The sequence below is a fragment of the Pocillopora damicornis genome, chromosome 14 (genome assembly GCF_964200805.1).
Source record: "Pocillopora damicornis chromosome 14, jaPocDami1.2, whole genome shotgun sequence".
NCBI classification, from domain to species: Eukaryota; Metazoa; Cnidaria; class Anthozoa; order Scleractinia; family Pocilloporidae; genus Pocillopora; species Pocillopora damicornis.
The window spans coordinates 11435532-11459256 of record NC_142683.1 but is presented as its reverse complement, the minus strand read 5'-3'; the positions used below and the strand labels follow the sequence as shown (position 1 = coordinate 11459256).

Genomic DNA, 23725 nt, shown 5'->3' with positions numbered 1-23725 from the left:
TATAACAGAAAAAGCTTTTGAACATCTGTAAACTCCGAGCGCTTCGCAGTAAGTGATATTTTCAATGAATCTTCGGATTGTTTTCAAGTTCAAGGACTGTAAATTACAATTTTATGAAAAACGAAGGTTGTTCTGTTATTTCAGTGTGAATCCTTGCATGCCTGCCAGTCGCTGGCGCCGCTTGTTGAAACTAAAACGAAAAAAAAAACTCTTTTAAGATTATCATTGGCTTCTTTTTCACCCCACCACTATTCTTAGCAACAAAGGTCGCCATTTCGTCTGTTTATTGCTCGCCAAAAACTATTAAATGCACTCAAAAGCCTAAAATCTAAAAAAAGTTTACAGGAATCGACCAATCGAGCGAATGCTATTCCCCACATCGTATCTATAACTCGCTCTTGCGCATGCGCGCAATTCACGAGTTAAAAAAGGTAAAAAAACAAGTTACAATTCTTGCCTGTTAAATTTTCTCACTTTTTAAATTTAATTTCAATTGTTTCCCCTCTCCTTGAAGTAATGTAATGCTGAGCTTGACTTCATCTGTAGCTGTGTTGATGATTTTTTTCTTCATCAGAATGTGTCATTTTGCAGTGAAGGGTCAGGGGTAGTTCATAGGGTAAATTTTATACTTTATTGCCATTTTCATTTTGAATCAAGAGTCTACAAGTTATGGAAAAAAAATTTAAAACCCTCAACACCCCAACATCAGTATGTATATTCTCTATACTGTTCTCTACACATTTCCTAAAGAGCTGACCGGGAGAATTTGTTTAACAATCAAGAACTGCTTTGGTTAGTGATCATTTCCTTTATTTGGGGGAATAATGTACGGAGAAATTAGATGCTAATCACTTTTAAGTGTCAGTTAAAGGGGTTGATATGTTATTAAATGGACTGTTTCATTGTGTAACAGAATCAAGTTTGAGTCTCAGTTGTATTTAAAAGATTTGAGTAAACTTCATCTAGGTTTAGGATATGATTTAATTGTTCATATATTCACGTACATCATACATTCAACTTACAATAAATACATGGCAAATAAAAGTATTGATTCCTTAGCTTGCACATAAACCAGTTAAATTGTTTTCAATTAACATTTTAACTCCAAGACCTGATTGTTAATTCATTTCTCTAGCTGCTTAACATTTCTTAGTGAACTAGTTACAAAAATTTTGTGTTAGATCAGGACAACAGCTTCTTCTTGATAAGGTTAGGTATTCTCATTACCTGTTTGCTGGATAATGTGGAGATATTATTGGGAGAAGTGACATGTTAATCACTTCTAGCAGTAAAAGGGTTAAAAAATCTCTTTTTTTAATAGTATAGCATGGTGTTCATAATTTCAATTTCATTTAAAAAAATTACATTATTTTCTAATTAATAACTATGACCTGATGAATTATTATATCTACAGAAACAAACAATTCATCTTCCATTGCCATGTGTCCTCAAATAAGATTTAAACTTTTGCTTAGAGGGAGCACTCATTGGACGGAGGGTACTTAATTGAGGGAGGTACTTGGTGAAGGGGGGGGGGGGGTGGTTTCACACTTGTTTGAAATAATGGCCTGAGGGGTGGGCCCTAATTTGGGTGGGGGGCTGAGTGCACTTAATATTCAAGGAAATACGGTATCTGCACAACTGCAACCTTAAGGTGTGAAACAGTTAATAATTGTTAAGGTGATGATAATAATTATAACAGGAATATTTCATTCTTATTATAACTTAACTATATAATAATATTAAAAATACTAATATAGCATTTTTCCTAAAAATCTTAAAATTTTGGCCCAAAAGAGGCAAAAGTTCAAAACATTGTGGAAGTAAACACTGATATTTGTTACCAAGTGAGTAACTCAAAATTCTCAACTCAAAATTTACAATCTCATCAATTAAAGCTTATTTAATTTCATTGACTCCAATAATAAACATTAACAAATTAATTAGACTCTTGAGTCTCTTGAATGTGAGCTTAGTTAGCAATAACAAGAGCATTTCTCAGGTCAGTTAACCCTTTAACTCCCATGAGTGACCAAGAAAGAACTTCTCCTTACGGCATTATTACAAAATCAACCAGATAAGTGATGAGAACAGAGAAAAATATCTATTTGGTGGTAATTAGTTGATCCAATACTAAATTCTTCGAACCAACACTGTAAGAATTGTATGGTCGAGAGTAAGGAGAATTATTAATTTGATCTGGGAATTTAAGAGTTAAAAGAAGAAAATCTCCTGAACCAGTTGAATTAAAAATTATTAAGATTTTTTCTTGAATAAAAAATCATTATGCAGGATTTCTCTTAATCTTAGGTATGCCCAAATCAGTCAACTGCCACATCTTTTGTTTCCTTGTAACACTGCTATCTGTGTCATTTTTGAATCCTCAACAACTGACTTTCGAAAGTACAGCCATGTTCTGTGTTGAATTCTAATATTTGAGTGGGTGAGCACTCAGGAGAGCGTTGTGGCTGACTTCTCTCCATATCATGTCATGCAAGTTCAGAGGTCAAACAGCCAAACTTTATTGGCCTTCTCTGAAACAGTCATCACATTTCTGGTGTACATGGTTTTCTGAGTTTGACAGTAACTTATAAATGTGCCTTTATCTGGTGAACTGATACATTTACACTGTCCTCCCCTATCTTAAGTATGACAGGTAAAATCAATTTTCAAATCTGCAGAGCAATCCTTTTACCAGCTTAATTTAAAAGAATTTCAAAAGATGTTAGGCTGTAATGAGAGGTACTACAAGTGGTAAATTTCATGTGTTACCACATGAAAAGGAGAACACTAGATTTACTTCATTGCCATCTCTGTAAACATAGTTCCCTTAACAACCACTTGAAGAACCATCTACACTGCCGCACCAAAGCTGTGCTGTTATAGGATCTTCTTGGCTGATCTAAGCTTCCAACTTGACTCCAACCAATACAATAACACAGTCAAAACTTTCCAACGTCAACTGTATTGTTGGAAGATCCATTTGCTGATGGCAAATCTCCAGTGTAATAGTTGCTTAGGGCCAGATCTCCAATAAATGGCATGCTAGAAGTGAGTAGTTTACTTGTTTCCAAGTCCAAACTAAAATCAGTGCTAAATTCAAAATCAGTGGAGTCCAGACCACGAATTTTGTGTCCATCAATTGAGTTTGCATCAGGAGTTTGCTCATACTTGTTGACAGCCAAACGATGCCGCAACACCCTTAATTCATTCACAAGGATCATCTGCTGGAATTGCAATGAGGAGTTCTCTCCCATTCCTGTGCTCACGTGAACTGTGGGGAGCCATCTTAGGTAACGCCCCGACCAGAATTTTATACCTGGAGCAAGGGTGTTCACTCTTAAGTAAACAGACTCCTCATTCACTCCATTTTCATCTTCATCCAAATAATTTCTGTACTCAAACAGTGGATTAAGATAAGGCCCTGAGTTTCTTGATTCAGCAAGCTGCTCTGCAACAAACTCCCACAAGGATGCCATGGAGTTTCCTTTTAATTCCACTTGACACATCTCTGATCTTTGCTTCTCAGAGTCAAACAAGAATGTGTCAAACATGCATGCATGTACAGTGTCAAGAAGAGCATGAAGATATGTCTCAGAGAATTCAAATGCAGATGGAAACTGCTGAGTGAGTTGATACACACAATCAATAAAATGAAGGAACACTGGTGACTCTCTGGACTCTTCCTTGTCAATTTCCTGGGTAGGCTGAATGGTGTGATTACAGCGCAAGAGAAACTGATGTCCTCCAAGCACCCACATTTTCTGGATAAGAGTCTGGAACCCTCTTATTGTTCTGTAATATGGATCCAAAATGAGCTGAGCAAGACTTGCTACAACCACAGCAAAATCACGACCCCCAGTTTCCTTGATAATAACTGGTGACCGGTCATTACAGATTGACCGCACAACATTCATAGCAGCAACAAGGGACAACCGTACATAATTCAGCCATCTTAAAAATAATGTGAAAAGACCTTTGCATTAGAATTTACTCTTCAAATGACAATGACAATAAATTCTCTCATTGCAACTAACAGTAAAGCTCCTTACATGCTAATATACCTCTTCCATAAATGGCATGTCTATTTTAGATTGTTTTGTATTAAACTTTCTGGCTTTGACAACTTGGTTAAAAACAATAGAATTTTCCCCAAAAGCTATGACAAGAGTGCCTTTTGGCATGGACATAAAAGATTGATAATCATGCTTGCCGTTATGAAAGAGGTCTTTGCTATGTCAGCTCACTTCTTGCTACATTAGGCATTAACCATACATTATGTAAAAGCTGATATCTTGATTGCCAGCTGCTTGTTGCAGCAGTCTTCTACCCTACAAGAAATTAAAGTGCTCCACTTGTCTGCCAAAGCAGCACAATTTTGGACTGTTCAACGCTTAACTCCCAAAGTGATTAACATGTAACTTCCCCCAACAGGTAATGAGAATACCCAAAGTTATCAGGTAGGAGTTATCTTGATCTCACACTAAGTTATCACAGCTGATTTTCAAGGAAATGTGTAGCACTGCAGGGGAAGAATTAACAATCAGATCTTAGAGGTTAAAGGGTTGACTTTATGAGTCAGTACCTTGATGTTTCCAGACTTGAAAGCCAATGAGGATCAATGCTCCAAAACTCCTTGCTTGTCTCCAACACACACAGCTCTCTGACCTTGAGGAAGCTCTGTTGTAGGTCTTTTGTAGTTGCACATATCTTTGTTGTATCAATCACCTTGACCTCTTTGTGTTCAGTGTTGCTTGGAATTAATGATAATGCTTGGAAGAAGGATGTTTCTTCCTTCTCAAGAAATATACTATCTGGTCTGAAAAAGAAAAATGAATTTTTATTGATTATTTACAAAAATTTGAAGGAGGTGACTGACAATAAAAATGCTGATGAGGTTTGCAAAGTACCTAGTAAGTAAACGGATCATCATGGCTATTGTTTGAAAAGAAAAATTCCCCTCTGCCCCTTGGACAAACATGAAATGTTTAACCCCTCACATCTCAACATCAGAATGCATATTCTCCATTCTGTTCTCTATACATTTTCTAAGGTGCTGACTAGGGGAATTTGTTTTACAATCAAGACCTTCACGGCCTTAGTTGGTGATCATTTACTTAAATCTCATGACCTCGATGTGTGATTCAAAGGTGATATTGTAAGTCACTGTTGAGGATCAGTGGGTTAAAAAAGTCACTATAAGTGGATTCTATGGTATAAGCATACCTTCCTGCACCACTGTAAAGCATAGGTACTCCTGTGCGAGGGTGACTCCAGCACCAAATTGGAAGACGAGAATCAACATAATGAAGTGACATCCTGTTGATGTCTAAATCTGACAAGGATGCAAGTACAACAAACATCTCTGACAACGATGGACATGTCTGGAATTTATTGTTGACAGCTGCTACTCGCCATGTGTCATCAACCTGCAGCCTGCTCAACTCATTCAGCCAATCAGGAAGAGATCGAAAAGTTGGAATGGTGTTCAGCCTGGTTTTGCCATTTTCCAAAGAGTTTTGTGCTCTACTGTAGGGGAACGCAAACAACAGAACAATGGAGCTTGGTGTCTTGTAATGGGAAATTGCATTCACCATGGTTTGATGATCTTTTTTGGGAGTAAATTTTAAGCCAAATCTTACCACTCTAAAGTCCTTGCAACGGATTTCCAAGGAATGAACTTTAGTAGACATGCGTGATCCAGGAACCACTTTCTTAATTTTTGATCCTTCTGCAGTGGAACTTGAATAATACGAAATCTCATCTATACAAGTTTGTGGAATGTGCATTTCTCTTTGCATATCTGAGTACATTTCTCCAGCTTCAGTTAAATCAGGATTTGACTGAAACACAGAGTTAAGTTTCGTTTCTGCACTTGGGTTTCTTGTCAAGAAGGACATACGGAAGTTGGTTGCATACAGCACTCCAGATATCCCAGACTTTCGATCTGCCATTGTTTGAAATCGGAGCACATTGATAGCCTTAGCAACAACAATTTCTCCAGGTAAAAGTGATGGCTGAGGATATCCATCATCCATCATGGGAGAATCACTCCTTAGGGCTGCCATATTCTCACAAACAATATTTCCTAAAAAAAAAAAAGCATATATCAAATCTAAGCAAATACAGAATATGCCATAATTACTTTCAGCATATTGGCTATAAACTTGATGGAGTTAAAGTTGAATAAAAGTGAACAAATGTGAAGTGGGAAAGTGTGTTTGATCAGAGCATATCCATTTCCATCACTTTCCATCTACGTGTGTACCGTAAGACTCAATCACTCATGATCCTGTGAAAACTAGATTGATGGAGTCGCAAGCAGAAACAGAGTTAACAACCAACTACAATGCTAGTTCTCAGGCCTCAGGGGGGCTTGTACCTTGCTGAATTCATTTAATATTGACTGAAAAACTGCCACTTTGACATGAGGGAAGGCTGGCCTTTACCAAGATTGCAGAAAGAGGAAAAATCAAGAAGATTCAAGCCTCAGACCTTTCACTTTCATATACTTTCCCATGTAACAAAAAACCAACAAAAAATTTGGCAAACTAAGACCTTCACCAAGTTCATATGTGACAAGCATCCAGCATACTGCCAGGATCAACAATTTTAAAAGCAACTTCTCCCTCTTCATGAAAGACTCAGAGTTTATCTCAGTCTCATGCCAGATGGTGAAGCAAACATATTTTTTCAGTCAATGTCCAAGTTCACTATGTTACATCCTCCATACAATTTTTCACGAGCAGGAAGTTATTTATTGAAAAATCTGACATTACATGTATATCTTTGTGATCTTTTCTGATCATGCATTATATATAATATGAGAATGCCTTTTTTCACTTTCTGATTCAATAACTTATCGTTTTTTTAATTTTAAATTTTAATTTTAAATTTTAAAAGTAACTTCTCCCCCTTCACGAAAGACTCGGAGTTTATCTCAGTCTCATGCTAGATGCTGAAGCAAACATATTTTTTCAGTCAATTTCCTAGTTCACTATGTTACATCCTCCATACAATTTTTCACAAGCAGGAAGTTATTAATTGAAAAATCTGACATTACATTTATATCTTTGTAATCTTTTCTGATTATGCATTATATATAATATGAGAATGCCTTTTTTCACTTTCTGATTCAATAACTTCTCGTCAATATAAGAAACACGACCATTAATTATCGTACTTGATTTCACGCAGCAATATCCTGAGCAAATACAGCTGTTAACTTACTCAGCTGACATGACAATCAGTTAACTCATTTCTCAATGTCAACGGTTTAGGAAATTGTAATAAAAAACAGACTGATTTATATTTCATGACTACTCCCTTAAAAATGGCTGACGAGAAGTTACCAAGCATTCATGATTATTCGCCGTACATTTAGTTGACTCTCACGTGCATGAAATGGAATCGATGATCTTGTGTTACACACACGTACCTCCTAAAGTAACGATTTTCGATATCTGTCGAGTAATTCAAAAACCAAGATTATACGAGACTTTAACAGTTACACTCAGTGGGTATTTTACTTAATCTAGAAAAATAAGGACAATTCTTCCGCATCATAATGGGTGACGAATGGGCTAGAATTATCACGAGTAAAGTTACATGTACGTACAATATTACCCCTGGCTGTAGTATAAACGAACGACCGCTACGGTTCTCTTAGCAGTATGGCAACCACATGATAAACATTCGGCGAATTTCTAAGTCCAGAAACAATCCAACAATGATTTACTGTAGGGAGCTTACAAGTAGCTTTTCAAAACAGGAAACACACTGATTTTAAAACTATACTCTGATGACACATACTTACATCAGGCTCATTTAGAACATTTAGAAGATTTTGCTAATTTAGAAGATCATTTAGAACTTCGATTTCTCTAATTCCAGCGCTGAATGACCGGATTCCACAGCACGCCCGAGCAAATCTTCTCTTACGTAGCTCGCTAAGAGTCGAAGCCTTAAGGAAAGCTACGTCGATTCTTGTAGAATATTGCTGCTCTGTTCGATGGTATTTTGGGCGAGACCTATTATCATAAACAAGCGATAATAGTGGGAGATTCCTTTACCAGCGGAATGCATTTTTGAAGCGAAAGGTACAACCCATCCGAGGAGGAACTGGGAATGAATTGTATCTCAGCGGGGCAGGTAGAATTTCTTGTACAACAGATTTGGGAAAAATTCACAACAGTAGCATTTCAAACACAAATGACTCGTCTGCACTCGATACAATGTTTTATTACCTGTGAAAATTGAATTTCTAAAAGAATATTTAATAAATACTTCTGTATTCCGTCGATTGTCTAATCCGCCACCCTTGGAGTACTTTGTTTTGTTTGAGAGCTCACGTGACCAATTTGTGTTAGTTTGATTGGCATGTTCTCGAATCTATTCAGAACGCGTACCCTGACCTATTGGACATCTTTCCCAGCCTCTGGAGCGTATTTTGCAGAACTAATTCTTCTCGAAATTATAGCGAAATGGTGGAACCAACCGAGTCAGAACAGGAGCAGAGCTCTGAAGGTACTACAATTACAGCTAAAGCTTGAAATTATATGATATTGTCAGCCATGTGTGACGTGTTAAGATTTCAAATTGTGAATTGAGATTGTTCGTTTCTTGGGTGGACTCCCAAAATTTTGCGTTCCACGTTCAAAAATCAAAGTAATTTATTAAATCTATTTGACCAGATAGCTGATGTTGTAGAAATCGTTTCAATATGCGCGATTGAGGAAAACTTTCCAGGTTATTTATCGGTTGTAATTTCAGAGGTGTGTTTCGAACCAGTAAGCGTGTAGCTTTCATTGCTAAATTGTTTACTTCAACTTGATAAGGATATTTCCAATTCCCGCCGTTTAAAATGTGTGCTTTGTCGATACACGAATTGGGGGTTTTGCAAATTTGATCAATGTTAGATCGACATCGTTTATTAATTGTAGTTCAACTGTTAATTTCCAACTATAAAACCTAAAATACTTTTAATTGCTTTAAGCTATCAAATAATAATTTCAAAGCAATGTCGTCGGATTTACTGTCTCGATGGACGAAATTTCTTATAAGGGATATGATACGGCTTATGTTTAAGTTTACGGAAGTTTTTTTTCCCACTTTTAAATTGCTTGTGGTTATCCTCAGAAGGCAGTATTTACAAAGGATGGTCAGTCGGTTTTGGTCTTAATAAAAACAGAAAATAGTTATTCATCAATAAATATAATTACTATCAAATGTCTAGATTAAATTTATTTTGGTCAAGGAGCTTCATATTTTAAAGCCTTAGCGGTTTCTTTGCTTGATTCGAATTTAAGTTACTTTTTCATGGCAAAATTCTTAACACACGAGTTTAACATTGCACCTCAATTTGAGATATATGTATAATATATCATTATTTGTGGTTGTGAACTGTACCTTGCAATTTTAAACTGCAGATAACAATACAACAAATCACTTTTTATTGAGTTATCTCAGACAATTCTGAAAAGTCAGTAATTCAATGAGAAAGGGCATGTTTATGTTTTGTATTCACAAATGTTGGATTAAATTTCACCAGACTTTATGATTTTAAACCATGTGACAAGATCATGATTATAGCTTTGTGCCAAAGTCAGATTGAAAAGTGGTGTTCAGAGAACATTCCTCAAGTTGCAACATCCATTAAATGAACCCTTAAAATTTTATAAGTGACAAAGACAGAATTTCTCCTTACAATATCAAACAGACAAGCAAGGGGAATAAACGCAAATATAAATTATGGGATTTTTAGTTGATCAATCCAATAGCAAATTATCTGAACTAACATCACGAGAATTGTAAGCCAGACAGTAAGGAGAGTTATTCATGAGATCCTGGGAGAGAAAGGGTGAAAGTATCTCCACATGCCTGCATTTCAAACTCAATTTACTTGAATGTAGTGATAGTGATGGACAGAAAAGTGAAAAAGATCTGATTGTTGTGTATCAACAAAATGCACTTTGATAATGTTTACCCAGTGATGGCTTGTACGAGATTCCAATATCTGACTGGTACATTTAATTCTCATTTTTTAGTGCTTTGTATTTCAGTTTCTATTATCTTGCAAAAAAAAAAATCACTATTAATAATAGATACAGAGACCCAACAGTGTCAGTAGAATTATGTAAACGTTTAGAGATATAGTCCATTTGGATGGGTCTAGTTTACTCAATTTAAGTGCCAACCAGCTGGTATTCAGCTCTCTTAACCTTCAACTCCCCCATCAAAATTTTAATTCTTCTTACTGTCAATTATACAATTGTTATAATGTTAGTTCAGAGAATTTAGCATTGGATCAATTAATTATCCCCCAGCAAATTGATATTTGTCTTTATTCTCATCACTTATCTGGTTGATATTGTAGGGAAAAATTCTGTCTTGGTCACTCATGGTAGTTAAAGGGTTATAGAAAGGATGAGGAAATGTTATGGAACATAGAAAACACAATCTAGACCCAACCACCCTAATCTACCCAGTTTCAATCTTATTGTCTTAATACATATATCCAACCCTTTACACCCCAACATCAGTATGCACATTCTCTATACTGCTCTCTATACATTTGTTGTAATATTAATAAGGAGAATTTGTTTGACAATCAAAAGCTGTTTTAGTTGGTGATCATTTTCTCTATTTGCATGACTGTGAGGTTTGATTCAGCTGTGATACTGTGAAGAGAAATATAATGCTTGTCACTCCTAGGGATCAACCCTTTACACCCTAACATCAGTTTACATATTCTCTGTACTGTTCTCTATGCATTTACTAAGGTGCTGACAAGGAGAATTTGTTTAACAATCAAGGGTTTCTTTGGGTGGTGATCATTTTCATTATTCTCATGACATTAATGTGTGATTCAAGGGTGATATTGTAAGGAGAAATTAGACGCTAGTCACCCTTAGGGGTTAAAGGATTAAAAGACTGATTGGGTGCCTATTACATGCATTTTACATGCACTTGCATGTATTTTGCACTACATGCATTCATGTATAGTGACAGGCAGTGTGTATGTTTGCATTTTTAGTGCTTAGGGATTGCAAGCTTGTTACTGATAAGAATATGTAATGCTTTAATACACATGAGCGATGTTGTGTAAAGATGTAGCTTGGGGCAGTTGTTATTTCTGGTGAAATGAAAAGGCATCATGGCCCAAAATTTTAAGATCATCTTTCTTTGTAATATTACTGTGATTTCCGAAAAAAGGAATGTTGTTTTCACAATTAATTGTGAATTTGATTTTCAGAGCTCAACACTGACCTTATTTTACCCTAAGATTTCAAAACAAATGTCATTTTTATTTAATTAACAATCCTAGATGCTTAAGGATAAACTTTTTTCAAAGTAGCCACTTGGCAGTGTCTGAAACTTTAAAGGTTTAAGGATGAAATGGTAGCTCGAAATAAAGGTTTATTACCAGTCAGAATAGGAAATGAAATGTGAGTAACTGTCTTGGAGGTTCTTGTGGAGGCCAGACACATTTCTGTAAAGAAAACAACAAAACACAAATGATAACATTATGCAAATGTTCAAATAATCTTAGTTCTAATTTTGACCATGAAAACTATGTGATAAAACATCTGTCCTTTCTGTTTCATCAATGATACTTTTAGGGAACAACTAACATTGTCCTAGAGAGGCATTACTGTTCCTTTTCCTCTACAGCATTGTAAAAACTTTCAAAAGTTTTTGACAATAAATCATGATTCTTATTTGACTCTTCAGGCAGACTGAATTTGAATTTGCAATTGAATTTGGTGGGGAAAATATTTTGACCTCTGTCAACTGGAGTGCATTTTAAGTCATAGCCTCAGAAATTGCAAAAGTGCCAAGAATTTTGGTTTTTCAAATAAAGTATGGGTTTATTTTTCTGTTTTCAATTTTATTCTTTGATGTATTTTCCCTTTCCAAAGACATAGACGTGTATCAAAGTAGACAGGCTTCAGACTCTTTTGGCCAATTTTTTACACAAAGTCTTGCTCAAACCACAGTTTTGTACAATCAGTGAGCATCAGTCTTTATCTATAAGAGGGTTGATTTAATTAAATAGATAGGTGTCCTTTGACTGTTAGCTTTTGGCCTGTTTGACACTGTCCTCATATTATGAATAAATGTTCAGACAAAAGGTTAATAACCCTTTAACTCCCAAGATCTCATTGCTAATTCTCCTTACTGTCTATAAAACAGTTCTTGTGATGTTAGTTTGGAGAATTTGGTATTCAATCAACTAATAATCCCCTTATTGATAATTCTTTTTTCTCATCACTTATCTACCTTATAATGTCTTGATATTGTAAGAGAAATTCTGTCTTGGTCACTCATGGAAGTTATAGGGTTAAGCTAAATTGAGGATTTTTTAGGATGCACTTTTGTGAAACAACAACCAAACTTTTAAAAAATAGCCAGCCTTTAGTATCCTGGGCCCTCAGTGACATCCCTGATTTACATATTTGAGATTTTTTTTTTTGTTATTTTTTTTCTAGAAAAAACACTATCAGGTTATACACAAATATTTTGATAGAATCTAGATATACTTTAACAATAACATCCAAACTTTAATTTTTTCACAAATGTTGCTTTACACTATCTAGATGGAGATAACTCGTTGTAATTTTTTTTTATTGAATATAACTTATGTGTGATTCACTTGTTTCCATAGCAGTGCAGACTGTGCTGAAGTCGCTTGATGATCCAAAAACAGCTGGACTTATCCTTGAAGAACAAGCAAATGCTTTGAAGAGTATTCTAGGAGATCCCTCTGTGTTGAAACTTGTCAGGGTGAATGTTGCATTTAGTTTTTGTTTGTGTTACATGTCTGCGTGTTATATATGGAGAAGAAGTGAAACATAACGTAAATAAACCAAGAAGGTTTTTTTAAGTTTGGCTGTGTTTATGGCACAAAGGCTTGTTGACCAAGAAAATCAATGAAACAAATTATTCCAATTAACCCTTTAACTCCCATGAGTGACCAAGACAGAATTTCTCCTAACAATATCAATACAATATCAAGCAGACAAGTGATGAGAATAAAGGAAAAGATCAATGTGAGAATAATAAGTTGATCCAATACTAAATTCTCTGAACTAACATTATAAGAATTGTATGGTTGACTGTAAAGAGAATTACAAATTTGATCTGGTAGTCAAATGGTTAAAACAGGGATTAAAATGCCAACTGGTAAGAGGTGAGTAATTTAGCTTGCTTGCTTGATTCCCAAGACCTGACCTGTTCATTCCTTGCTTAAATAAAGTGGCTAGTATTACAAGTGTAATTTATTTTTGAGATCCATACACTGTTTATGTTTCTGTAACATTGTTTTCATATCAAACTTTTTCTAGGCACATGACAACCTTGAAGAGGGTCGCAAGCAAGTTGAGACCCCAAACACAGCAGAGCTTGCAAGGGAGGTGAGTTTGGTATTTTGTACTGTTGAACATAATGATGTTAATGATATGCAAAGAAATTAATTTTAATTTCTTTATTTACTTGAAGTTATAATTTAGTGATAATAAAGATTTTATGCCTCTCCTTTTTTTCTCTCTTGTATACTCTTAAAACCTTACAATTTCATCTCCATTAACCAATCAGATCACAGGATTCAGAGGATTGCAGAGCAAGCCATGTAATTAATATGTTGACTGTTATTTCAGGTTACCACAGAACTTGAGCCACAAGTAGCAAATGATGATAGTGCAGCTGAGTTGTCTGGTCTCCTGCAAGAGCCTCATTTCATGGTATGAACATTTATAATGTAAATCTTGCTTCCTTGAATTTTTCATTAATGCAATGTGATCTTTTAGTTTAGTTTTACTAATTTAATTTTTATATATTCACTCCATGTGCTGTACAATCAATTGAGTGTAATCAATAAAAAAATTGATGCTTTAACTCCCAAGATCTGATTGTTAATTCTCCCCTCCAGCTGCTACAGATTTCCTGTTAATTTGTTACAAGAATTTGGTGTTAGATGAAGATAACAACTTCTACCTGATTAGTTTGAGTATTCTCATTACCTGTGTGCAGGAAAATGTATGGATATTACAGGGAGAAGTTAAATTTTAATCATTTCTGCAGGTTAAAGGGTTAAGTAAAGAAGACTGAGATAATTTTTGAAGATTATTTCTTTAATAGGTTAGCTAATTATGGGCTGCTATGTAGAAGTTTTTCTGTAAGAATTAATAGATCACATCACTAAATCGGTGTTTCATTGCCAGGCATTATTGGAAGTTCATGATAATGTCGCATTCAAGAAGTACGCATCACCACCTGCTTCTCCTGGACCGACTGACGAGGCTGGTACTATGAATGGCTTTGGTGGGCAACCCATCAGAATGGTTGGCTTACATAAGCAGCCTAAGAAACCACTGGTTTGTCCAGATTTATTATTTTGTAGAAATTTATCCAAAAAAATTGCCTCAGCTTTAAAGCGCAAAGCCAACAAACCTATAAGGTGGCATGAAGACTTGTTGGAAATATTGCAATTTCAGATGATTCTCTTGTTAATTTGTTTGTTATGCAATTACACTGATTTGAAAGTTCAGAAGATTTTAAAGATTGACATAAAAACTAAAAGTCGAAGAGGAACATGGTCACCAAAATTAAGGGTAATCGTCATGGACTATATAAAATTGAGCATGGCACGCTAAGATTATGTACATGGCTCAAAGTGCCATTGTCAATACTAGGAAATTAACACAACACTTTTTTTTGTCCTTTGCAGCAGACATACTTGTCTGTTTTTTAGAGTACAGCCAACAACATGGTGTAATTGTTGATTCAAGGATGGTCGTTCTCTTTGAATATGAATAGCCTCTTTTATCTTAAGTTGAAAACTGGCAGAGGCATGATCTAGTTGTTTTTAGAATCAACAATTACACCATGTAAATCTAAAACTATCTTTTTAATTCTCACACTTTCATGCTTTACCTCTTTTCTTGTTGTCACTATTCATCATAATTAGCATTGTTCTACTTACTATATAATTCAACTTCCAACGCTTTGTACAATAATTAACTGAAGATGACAAAAGTTTCTGTCAAAACATGTTTTACAGACTCAAAAAGTTTTTTCACTTTCTTTAAAGTTAATTTTATTATTATTACTGTTTATCATTATTACTGTTTATCATCATTATTGGAGAATAGATTGTAGGATTTTCCATCATAGTCATTGTTTTTGTTAATATTGTTGTTGTCATTATTATTGTTATTATTATTATTATTATTATTATTATTATTATTACTATTATTATTATTATTATTATTATTATTTTATCAACACCCATGTCATTTTTTTGTTATTAAGGGGATGACATTAGTTGTAGAGAAAGGAGAACTTGTTGTTGCAAGGATTATTCATGGAGGGATGATTGACAGACAAGGTAAACAAATTAAGGAGATTTCAATTTACCAAGTAGGCCTTGGTGAGCTTCTTCATTCCTAATGCTTCCCGACAGGAGGCTCATTGAAGAAGGGGGACTTAGTAGAGATTGTAAGCATATTAAAAACTGGGTCTTGGCTAGAATACAATTCATTATTTTTCTACGTAACTGTCACTCAGGTTAAATGATTATCATTTGCGAAAAAACATTCATTTTATGTAGCCTTCAGAAATTGCATGAAATTTTTGTTTCACTTTAAGGGCTTCTTCATGTTGGAGATAGAATTAAGGAAGTGAATGGAAGAGACATGAGTGGAAATCCTAAAGAACTTCAAGATTTATTGGTGAGTCTTACAGCTTGATAACAGAAAAGTAAGTTTTATTAGTTAACAGTTTGAAAAATTGAGAGAATTTGTTTTAGAGTTACCTTATGTTGTTGTTGTGAGTCCCAACTGAATTTAATTTTTTTTTCTAAGCGTGAATCCACAGGAAAAATCTTTCTGAAAGTTATTCCAACTAGTCTGGAGGCACCAGCTTTGAGCCAGGTAAACAACTTATTTACTAACTTGTGGTGTAATTGTCATAAACAAGTTATTTGTATGGTGCCAGTAGTAGTTGACACCTTTAAAGAGAGTTTGTTCTTTGTTTGTGAAACCAGCTTTCTAGAGTCAGTTCTTGAAAAGAGTTATTGCTGTAGGTTAGTGATTGTACAGAGTCCCAGTCAGTAGTGTGGTTCGTAGCTTGATTGATGATGTTTAGCAATGTGATTGTTGGCATCGCCAAATCTACCTGCTCCCTTGCACTCAGTCAGTCTTTCTGTGAGGTTCCTGCCAGTCTCTCTGATTTAGGAGACTTGGCAGTTGGAGCACTTGATCCCATGAACCACTCCCCGTCTGTTCTTCCTAACCCTTTAACTCCCAGAAACTCCATCTTGCAAACAAGTGAGATTAGTGAGATTACTCAAACTTATCAGGTACAAGATATTATCTTGATTGAACACCAAATTCTCCTAACCAATTTACAAAGAAATTTGTATCAGCTAGAAGAGAGAATTAACAATCAGATCTTGGGAGTTAAAGGGTTAATTATATTAGTGCTCTAAAATTGAATAACTTGATTAAATCATTTGTACAGGTATTTGTTCGGGCTCACTTTGACTATGACCCAGAGAAGGACAAAATAATTCCCTGCAAAGATGCTGGCTTGTCATTCAAAATTGGCGATGTGCTACAGATTGTCGAACAGGAGGATCCCAATTGGTGGCAGGTACCCTGACCCCTTTCAGTGTAATGATCTAAAGATAAATTCTCTGCACTGTTTCCTGTACATCTCTTGAAATGTTAGCCTTGAGAATTTAGAGTTAAATCAGTTGACATCCCCTTGTTGACATTTTTCTTTCTTTACACAATCTCTCTGTTTGCGTGACTAGCATCTAATTTTTCCTTACAATATCACCCTTGAATCACACATTAATGTCATGAGAATAAAGAAAATCACTACCAGTCAAAGAAGCTCTTGATTGTTATACAAATTCTCCTTTTTAGCACCTTAGGAAATGTTTAGTGAACAGTAAGGAGAATATGCAAACTGATGTTAGGGTGTAAAGGAGGCTTTAGGCCAGTTTCCTGTTTCCTTCATGTTGTGAACTAAAGATTGGGTTGAAAAGATGATATTCTTTTACATGCACAGTAGTTCACAGAAAACCTTGTAACCAATGCTGTCTAGTTTTCAACAATGTTCACATTCCTTTTAAGTTTTAAAAAAACCTGATACTGTAGTCTATGGGCAACACAGTCTTGTTAACTTCAAATTTCAGGCTAAGAGGACTGATGGCACAGACGAAGCAGGGATTATTCCCAGCCAAATTTGTGAGGAAAGGTAATTGGTACTTATTTAATTCAATGTGCTTTTTCCAATCTCAATCCGTTCCAAAAATACCGCTCAATAACATCTTTTAGTGTGGATTAGCCTCGAACAATACGACTTGTGTGTGCGTCTGTAAGTATTTTGAGCGTTTGCACCATGAAGCTTCAGATAATCGTAAACCAAAAACGTTGCACCTCCATCACCAAAACAACAACCCCAGAAAAAATAAGAAATGGCTGACAAAAGAGTTTTATAGGCAAAAATCTCGTGGTTCGTCATGTGACCCGGCCCTGTCTGTGCATTACAACATCAATCGTCATCAAGATAACACACGTGATCAGCATGTGAACACCTTCACCCTCATTGGATCACAGTTAGTTGTCATGGTGTTGAGGGCCCAATGACCACTGGGTACTATTGTGCAATTTTTCCATTTTGTAGCGGAGGAAAAAAAAAAGGCGACAAAAATTAAATTAACATAAATTACATGTTCATGATTGAGACAAAACGAAAAAAAGAAAGGGACAACATTGAGAGCACTTCTAAGTAAGCCTGTGTCACTGACTGAAAAAAAACATCATCTCTTTGCAACATTTGCAATATTTAACTAATTAGTATCATTATCACCATGATGTATTAGCATCTTCCAAAGTGATATTAATTTTACACAAATTCAAGACAACAGTGTGGTTGAGCAAGTAGACATGCAAGAAGCCATCAGGCAGCGGTTGTTCAAAGGTTGGATAACGCTAATCACTGGATAAATCGCTATCCAGTGGATGGCGCAGTACGTTTTCTTGAAAGTTATCCTCTGGATAGTGATTTATCCGTTGGGTAGCATTATCCACTCTTTGAACAACTGGGCTCAAGCTTGTAATCGAGACCACTTTGGTTGTCCATATCTTTGAAATTAGGCTGTGCGGCTTGCTGGTTTCAGGCTCTTTTCATTAAAAATTCCATCATCTTTTTTGGAGTGTAGAGAAGCTAGTCGAACCAGTGACCGTTTTTGGGAGAGAATTCCAAATGTTAGGAATGTTAGTTAGTGGAGTATTGTATACTGCTTCAATAACAACTGGCAATTTTTTTGTCATAACTGTGAATTTGACTCTTGGTATCTTTGATGGTTTCCAGGAGAAGATCCTTTGTCAAGAAGGACAGACCTGGTAGTGGATTCTGTAAGTGTTTCTCGCACTGAGTAGTTGCGTGTACTTGTATAGGTACAAGCATATACTAGAAGGACAACAAATATTTTTTGTTCAGTGTTAGGATGTAAGGAAGTGAAACAGAGAAGGACCGAAAGCTCTGAAAAAGAAATTGACTGGAAATGCTTGTTACTTCCATTTTCAGTGTGTGGTAGCAAAAAGAAGCAGAAGATAATGTACAAGTCTGCAAAAAATGCTGGTGAGTTGTGAAGGCTGCATTGCTACGTTACGTTACAATTTCTTCAATTTGCTGTTGAGATTGTCTTTTCTTCTTACCTGTTTGTAAGGTAACATATTGGAATCACATCGAGAAATTACAAATTGATCACGTCTGGGGTCAAAAGGTTAAGATGCCTGATAGTTAACGGATCGTGATCACGTTTCAGGGATATTTATGTTGTTAACGATTTTCTGAGTTTTAAGGTAACTTTATATTCATCATTCAGTTATATGATCACCCAACTTATATCGCCAAGCCTGTATCAAATTCTTTCCACTCTTCAACAGATTTCGATAGACACGAAATGATCATCTATGAAGAAGTTGCCAAGATGCCACCTTTCCACCGCAAGACTCTAGTACTTGTTGGTAAGGAAACACCTTTAAAAGACATGACACTTTGAATAATTAAGTTTACAAAATGAATTGCATCTTGGTTCTTTCAGTGAAAGCCGGTCACCATCGGTCATCCGCTGATTTACCGCCGTCTGTTTAGCTTGTGTGCAGGCTCTCGTGTTTGGGTTTCGCCTTGCGGCACAGCCGTTTATTTCACCATCAGCAGCCGCTTATGGAAAAACTGATTATGGCAATCCCCAATCAATGTGTCTTTTGCGAGGAGAGGCACGAACTTGAAACCCTAAGCTAATTCTTGCAGCTTGCCCTTTGCATAAACGTACTGTAATTTTAAATCTCCGGCGCTAATTCCAAACTACAGATTTAACCACAAATTATACTCTCATTCTGAAACCTGTGTAAATCTTATAGGTGCTCAAGGTGTGGGTCGAAGAACATTGAAAAACAGGGTCATCCTGTCTGACAGGGCAAGATTTGGTACTACAATACCCCGTGAGTACCACTTTAATGACTTCTAAGTACAGCTACGAGCTCAGCAGATGTTCTAGTGTAACAGCCGTGGTATTACCATTAGGTTCCACTGGATTTGCTAGATATTGAAATTTTCAATTGAGTGTCAAAAATAATACGGGATTGTTTTGTTTTTGCATCACTTCGCTCGGTGTTTGGTCCATCAATAGTTCAAGTTATGGGAGATCTACTGTATGTCTAGAATTCATTCATTCTTATGTGTCGAACAACCTCTCGCCTACTCGTTTAAAATGTCTCCGCGCGTGGGAAGGGCTTGCTCGCTTGTTAATTTTTTAAGTACTGTACATTTTGCCTTTCTAAATTCAAGCAATATCTTGTTTTTTTGTGCAGACACAACACGTGAGCCACGAGAAGGCGAAGAAAATGGCAAAGGTTACAACTTTGTAAGCCGAGAAGAAATGGAGCAAGACATCAGAGCTGGAAAGTATCTGGAACATGGCGACTATGAGGGAAACTTGTATGGAACTAAGGTCGACAGTATTCGTGAAGTCATGCGCTCAGGAAAAATGTGTATTCTGGATGTTAATTCTACGGTAAGGAAAAACAGAATTTTGAATCAATGTAGAGCAGTTTCTAATTGTGTATTGAAAAACTAAAACCAAAGTAATCCCAGAACAAAGATTTACATTGCCATAAGCCAATGAGAACTCAAAGTGAAAACAAACAAACTGCTGGAAGCGCGGGAAAACGCGCATATCCAAGTCGCGATTGTTTTTAAGTTTTGCCTCTGATTGGTTAAGAGATTCGCTAACTAGTGTGCAAGACCTGGAGAAAAGACTAGAAAACGAGGATTGAGTGTCGGCATTCTTGGGAAGAATTTATGCGTCTTTTTCCAAACAGCAACAAGTGTTCAATTGCAGGATGATATCCATATAAGCTAGCTTAGGTGCGAAAAACAAAGCTATGCTTATAGGCTATGAATCCCGACAATAACCCTTTACACCCTAGCAGCAGTTTGCATATTCTCCATTCTGTTCTCTGTACATTTTCTTAGGGGTGAAAGGGTTGGAAGTGATTGTTTCAAATAAGCTCGACATACATGTGCGTCGCTGACTTTTTTCGCTACAGATACTTGCCAACTCTCTGGCTTTCGAATCAAAAACTTGATTCTTAAGCCTGCTTTCCAATTTCTTTCGGCTAATGAAGTCTGGTTCATTTTAGGCTCTAAAGATTCTGAAGACTCCAGAATTCATGCCGTTTGTCGTATTTATTGCTTCGCCACCCATTGATGACCTGAGGGAAATTCATAAGCGAGCTACATCAGAGGGAACTATCACCAAGAAACAGACGGTAAGCATGCGACCCGGTCATTTTATCACTGGTGATCGACTAGAGTACTTACTTGTTAAAGGAAACTCTGGAAGTGTGGAGTAATTTTCGGGCGCCCCACTCCCAGAGTTTCGCGTGGCGCCGAAAAAGAGGGACTTCTCGTGGACTAGAAGAAGTAAATTCTCTAACACTCGTTGTTGGTTTGCTTGATTCTTCTTTAATTTATTTTCTTCTCAAGTTGTTACAGCGGTGACTAACTCCAAAATATCAGGGAAAACTGGAGTCTCCGCTTATAAAGGTGACACTGCGGATGACATTTCTAAGCCGTCAATCTTCTTGTGTCGTCATCGTACCATCTCAACTAGCGAATCACGCTTGACTACGTATTATAGTTCCCACATACTGAGTATGCACCTTAGGGTTGTTTACGCAGTTACAAAATCAATTTCTACCTTAATTTTCATATCTTTACGGTTGAGATCGGCCAGAACAGAAACGAGATCGACAATATAAAAATTACAAATAACCTTGTTTCAGAGTACTATTTATACCTGAAAGTGTATCTTAAGAGAAAATCACCTTTAAAGATTGTTACATAACAACATCTTGGTCACAAGAGTTAAAGAAGAAAGGCGCTCACAAGTACCGCCCCTAAATTGCTTTTGGTTGCGAAACATGAGGGGTATCACCTGTTTACCCTTAAATTACCTTTGGGAACACGAAGGTGTCGAGCGCGACCTATTACCAGGGAGATTTACTCTTCCTGGACTAACAAATTAACTTATTTAAGTACATGGCTTATCACGAGTTCCATGTCAACCTCACGATCACAAAAAAGAAAACGTGATTAAACTCACTAGGAGAACGTGGCCAAACTCACAAGAAGAACGTGATCAAACTCAACCTTTAAGATAAGACCACCAAGAAGGAATACGAAGTAGTCAACCTGCCCTTTTTATAACTTACATTAAATGACTTAAAATAATATAATATTTCCATTCCTTTTCTTTCCAACATCAATACAGGAAACCCTTACGATATTGTGGATTAACTATAATTGTAATTTTATTATTTAACAATATTAAGAGGCAAACAGCTACTGCTCAGAGCTAATCATTTATCAGGATTTTGTAAATTTTTAATTATATAATATTTGATTTGTTTTCAGGACGAAGATCTTCAGAGGACAGCCGAGGAATCAGAGAAGCTTTTCAACAGCTACTCGCATTATTTTGATAAAGTCATTGTGAATGACGACCTTGATAAAGCCTTGTCTCAACTCAAGGATTGTATCGAAGGGCTCAGCTCTGAGCCGCAATGGGTCCCAGTCAGCTGGGTTTACTGATTGCCTGATTACCTCCCCACCCCCCTCCCCCTCATCCCATATAACGTTACAGGAGCGGCAGTCAAAAATTTCACCAGAAAACCTAAAAGGTGCAAGTTTGGATCTGCTGTAAATCTCTTTTAATCCGTTTGCGGTACATGTATCAATCCCTGTGGCGTTTTATGTCTGTGATAGTACAGACCACTCCTGTTATTTTTGTACAGAGTCCTTCTCCTCCTCTCCCCCGAGGTATTCCTAGTTACTCAAGGGAATTCAGTTTTATGAAAAATGAACGTATTTGGAAATCTCAGAATTGTTTTTAGACTTTTTTTTTTATCTTATAGTTGGCCTTTAATGATATCAAGCTTGTTGTTCTTTCATATTTTGCGTAGTTAACGATTGAACCCAAAAACTATAGCCGCTAAAGTGAACTATTTGTCTTATAGACAGCAATCCTTTTTGTAACTTCCGGACAACTAAGGGCTGACTTCACCGCAATGGTTCCAAAAGATAAAACATAGTTTCTCAAGATTTCTTTGTAAAATGACGGGTAACTTTGCAAATCTCAGGTAGTTTGTTCAAAGGTAAAGCTAAATTTAAGGGCCGTTACACAATAGTCGAGACGTTTTCTGCGGCGTGCATAATTTCATACAATTTGAAAGAATCCACAAAATATTCTGAGCCTGGTAAGTTAAAAAAAATACCAATGTGAAAAGAATACACCCATCTAAAATCAAGGATGGAGAGGTTGGTCGCATATAGAAATTTGAAGTTGGAAAATTTAAGCTTTAAGTTTTCAAGATGCAGAATCTTTGACTTGACTCCTTTCAAGAGTGTCTGGGGATTTTTCTAATGAAGATAGTTTTAAATGTGTTCAGCTCCTTGGCTAATACTCTTACAGAAAATATTTTGCGCGAAATCTTTCATATGGTGATTCAAGAATCTTGCGAAGCATTGGAGAACTTAAGCAGAGACGTTTTAGAGACTCGGACGGAAACCGGAAGAAGAATAAAAGAACTGTGATTTTAGCGCGCAATAACGTCAATATATCGACCGTAATGTTAAACTAATTTGTGCTGGCCGAAAAGGTATATGAGAAACAGATATGAGAACTTTTAACTTCCGGTTGCCGCCCGCATCTCAAAAAAGTTTGTGCGTAAGCTCCATATTAAATTGTTCAGTACGTGATGATGATTCTCGCCAGACGGCTAAGTATTGATAGCAAACAAAAAGCATTGCCTTTGAGACGAATCACTTTGGAAAATAACCGTGGTGACATTTAGTAGAGACAATTTTATTAGTATAGAAGGTTAACTGGTGTTATTACTCGTGATGTTTTAGACTGTAGTGCTGTATAATTTTTTTATTCCATACAAGAATAAAATTTCGATTTGTGCCTGACCGTAGATATTTGCATGGTTCATGTTCTCTTGAGGCTTGCGGGACATCAGAGCTTTTAGACGGTTCATTCATTTCATACGTTGCCAAAACTTGTGGATAATTTCTTCCTTTCTTTTAATTCAGAGACACGGCTTTTTTGCACAATATTAGATGAACTCTTCCGTTAGCCTCT

At 36.2% G+C, this 23725-nt stretch overlaps 2 protein-coding genes across 5 annotated transcripts; one reads left to right on the top strand and one right to left on the bottom strand.

Moving 5' to 3' along the window:
• Positions 1-963: 963 nt before the first annotated feature.
• On the bottom strand, positions 964-8132 carry LOC113682762 (myotubularin-related protein 10). 3 transcript variants are annotated; one of them, XM_089193663.1, is made up of 5 exons: positions 7817-8132; positions 7379-7463; positions 5227-6088; positions 4586-4819; positions 964-3954 (listed from the first exon to the last, which is right to left on the bottom strand). In XM_089193663.1, exons 3-5 carry the CDS (start codon positions 6066-6068, stop codon positions 2943-2945), a joined length of 2088 nt encoding a protein of 695 aa, XP_089049789.1. In that variant the 5' UTR covers positions 6069-6088; positions 7379-7463; positions 7817-8132; the 3' UTR covers positions 964-2942. The 3 variants fall into 3 exon arrangements, with proteins under 3 accessions (XP_089049789.1, XP_027055745.2, XP_027055744.2); XM_027199944.2 differs by having other exon boundaries at positions 7439-7463; XM_027199943.2 differs by lacking the exon at positions 7379-7463 and having other exon boundaries at positions 7817-8131.
• A 236-nt stretch (positions 8133-8368) lies between these two features.
• On the top strand, positions 8369-23558 carry LOC113682764 (protein PALS2). 2 transcript variants are annotated; one of them, XM_027199947.2, is made up of 17 exons: positions 8369-8526; positions 12668-12786; positions 13347-13415; positions 13659-13742; positions 14223-14375; positions 15313-15388; positions 15649-15731; positions 15864-15932; positions 16522-16653; positions 17204-17265; positions 18385-18428; positions 18601-18654; positions 18963-19043; positions 19440-19520; positions 19890-20092; positions 20721-20849; positions 21997-23558. In XM_027199947.2, exons 1-17 carry the CDS (start codon positions 8484-8486, stop codon positions 22171-22173), a joined length of 1659 nt encoding a protein of 552 aa, XP_027055748.2. In that variant the 5' UTR covers positions 8369-8483; the 3' UTR covers positions 22174-23558. The 2 variants fall into 2 exon arrangements, with proteins under 2 accessions (XP_027055748.2, XP_089049792.1); XM_089193666.1 differs by having other exon boundaries at positions 8382-8526; positions 12671-12786.
• Positions 23559-23725: the final 167 nt, after the last annotated feature.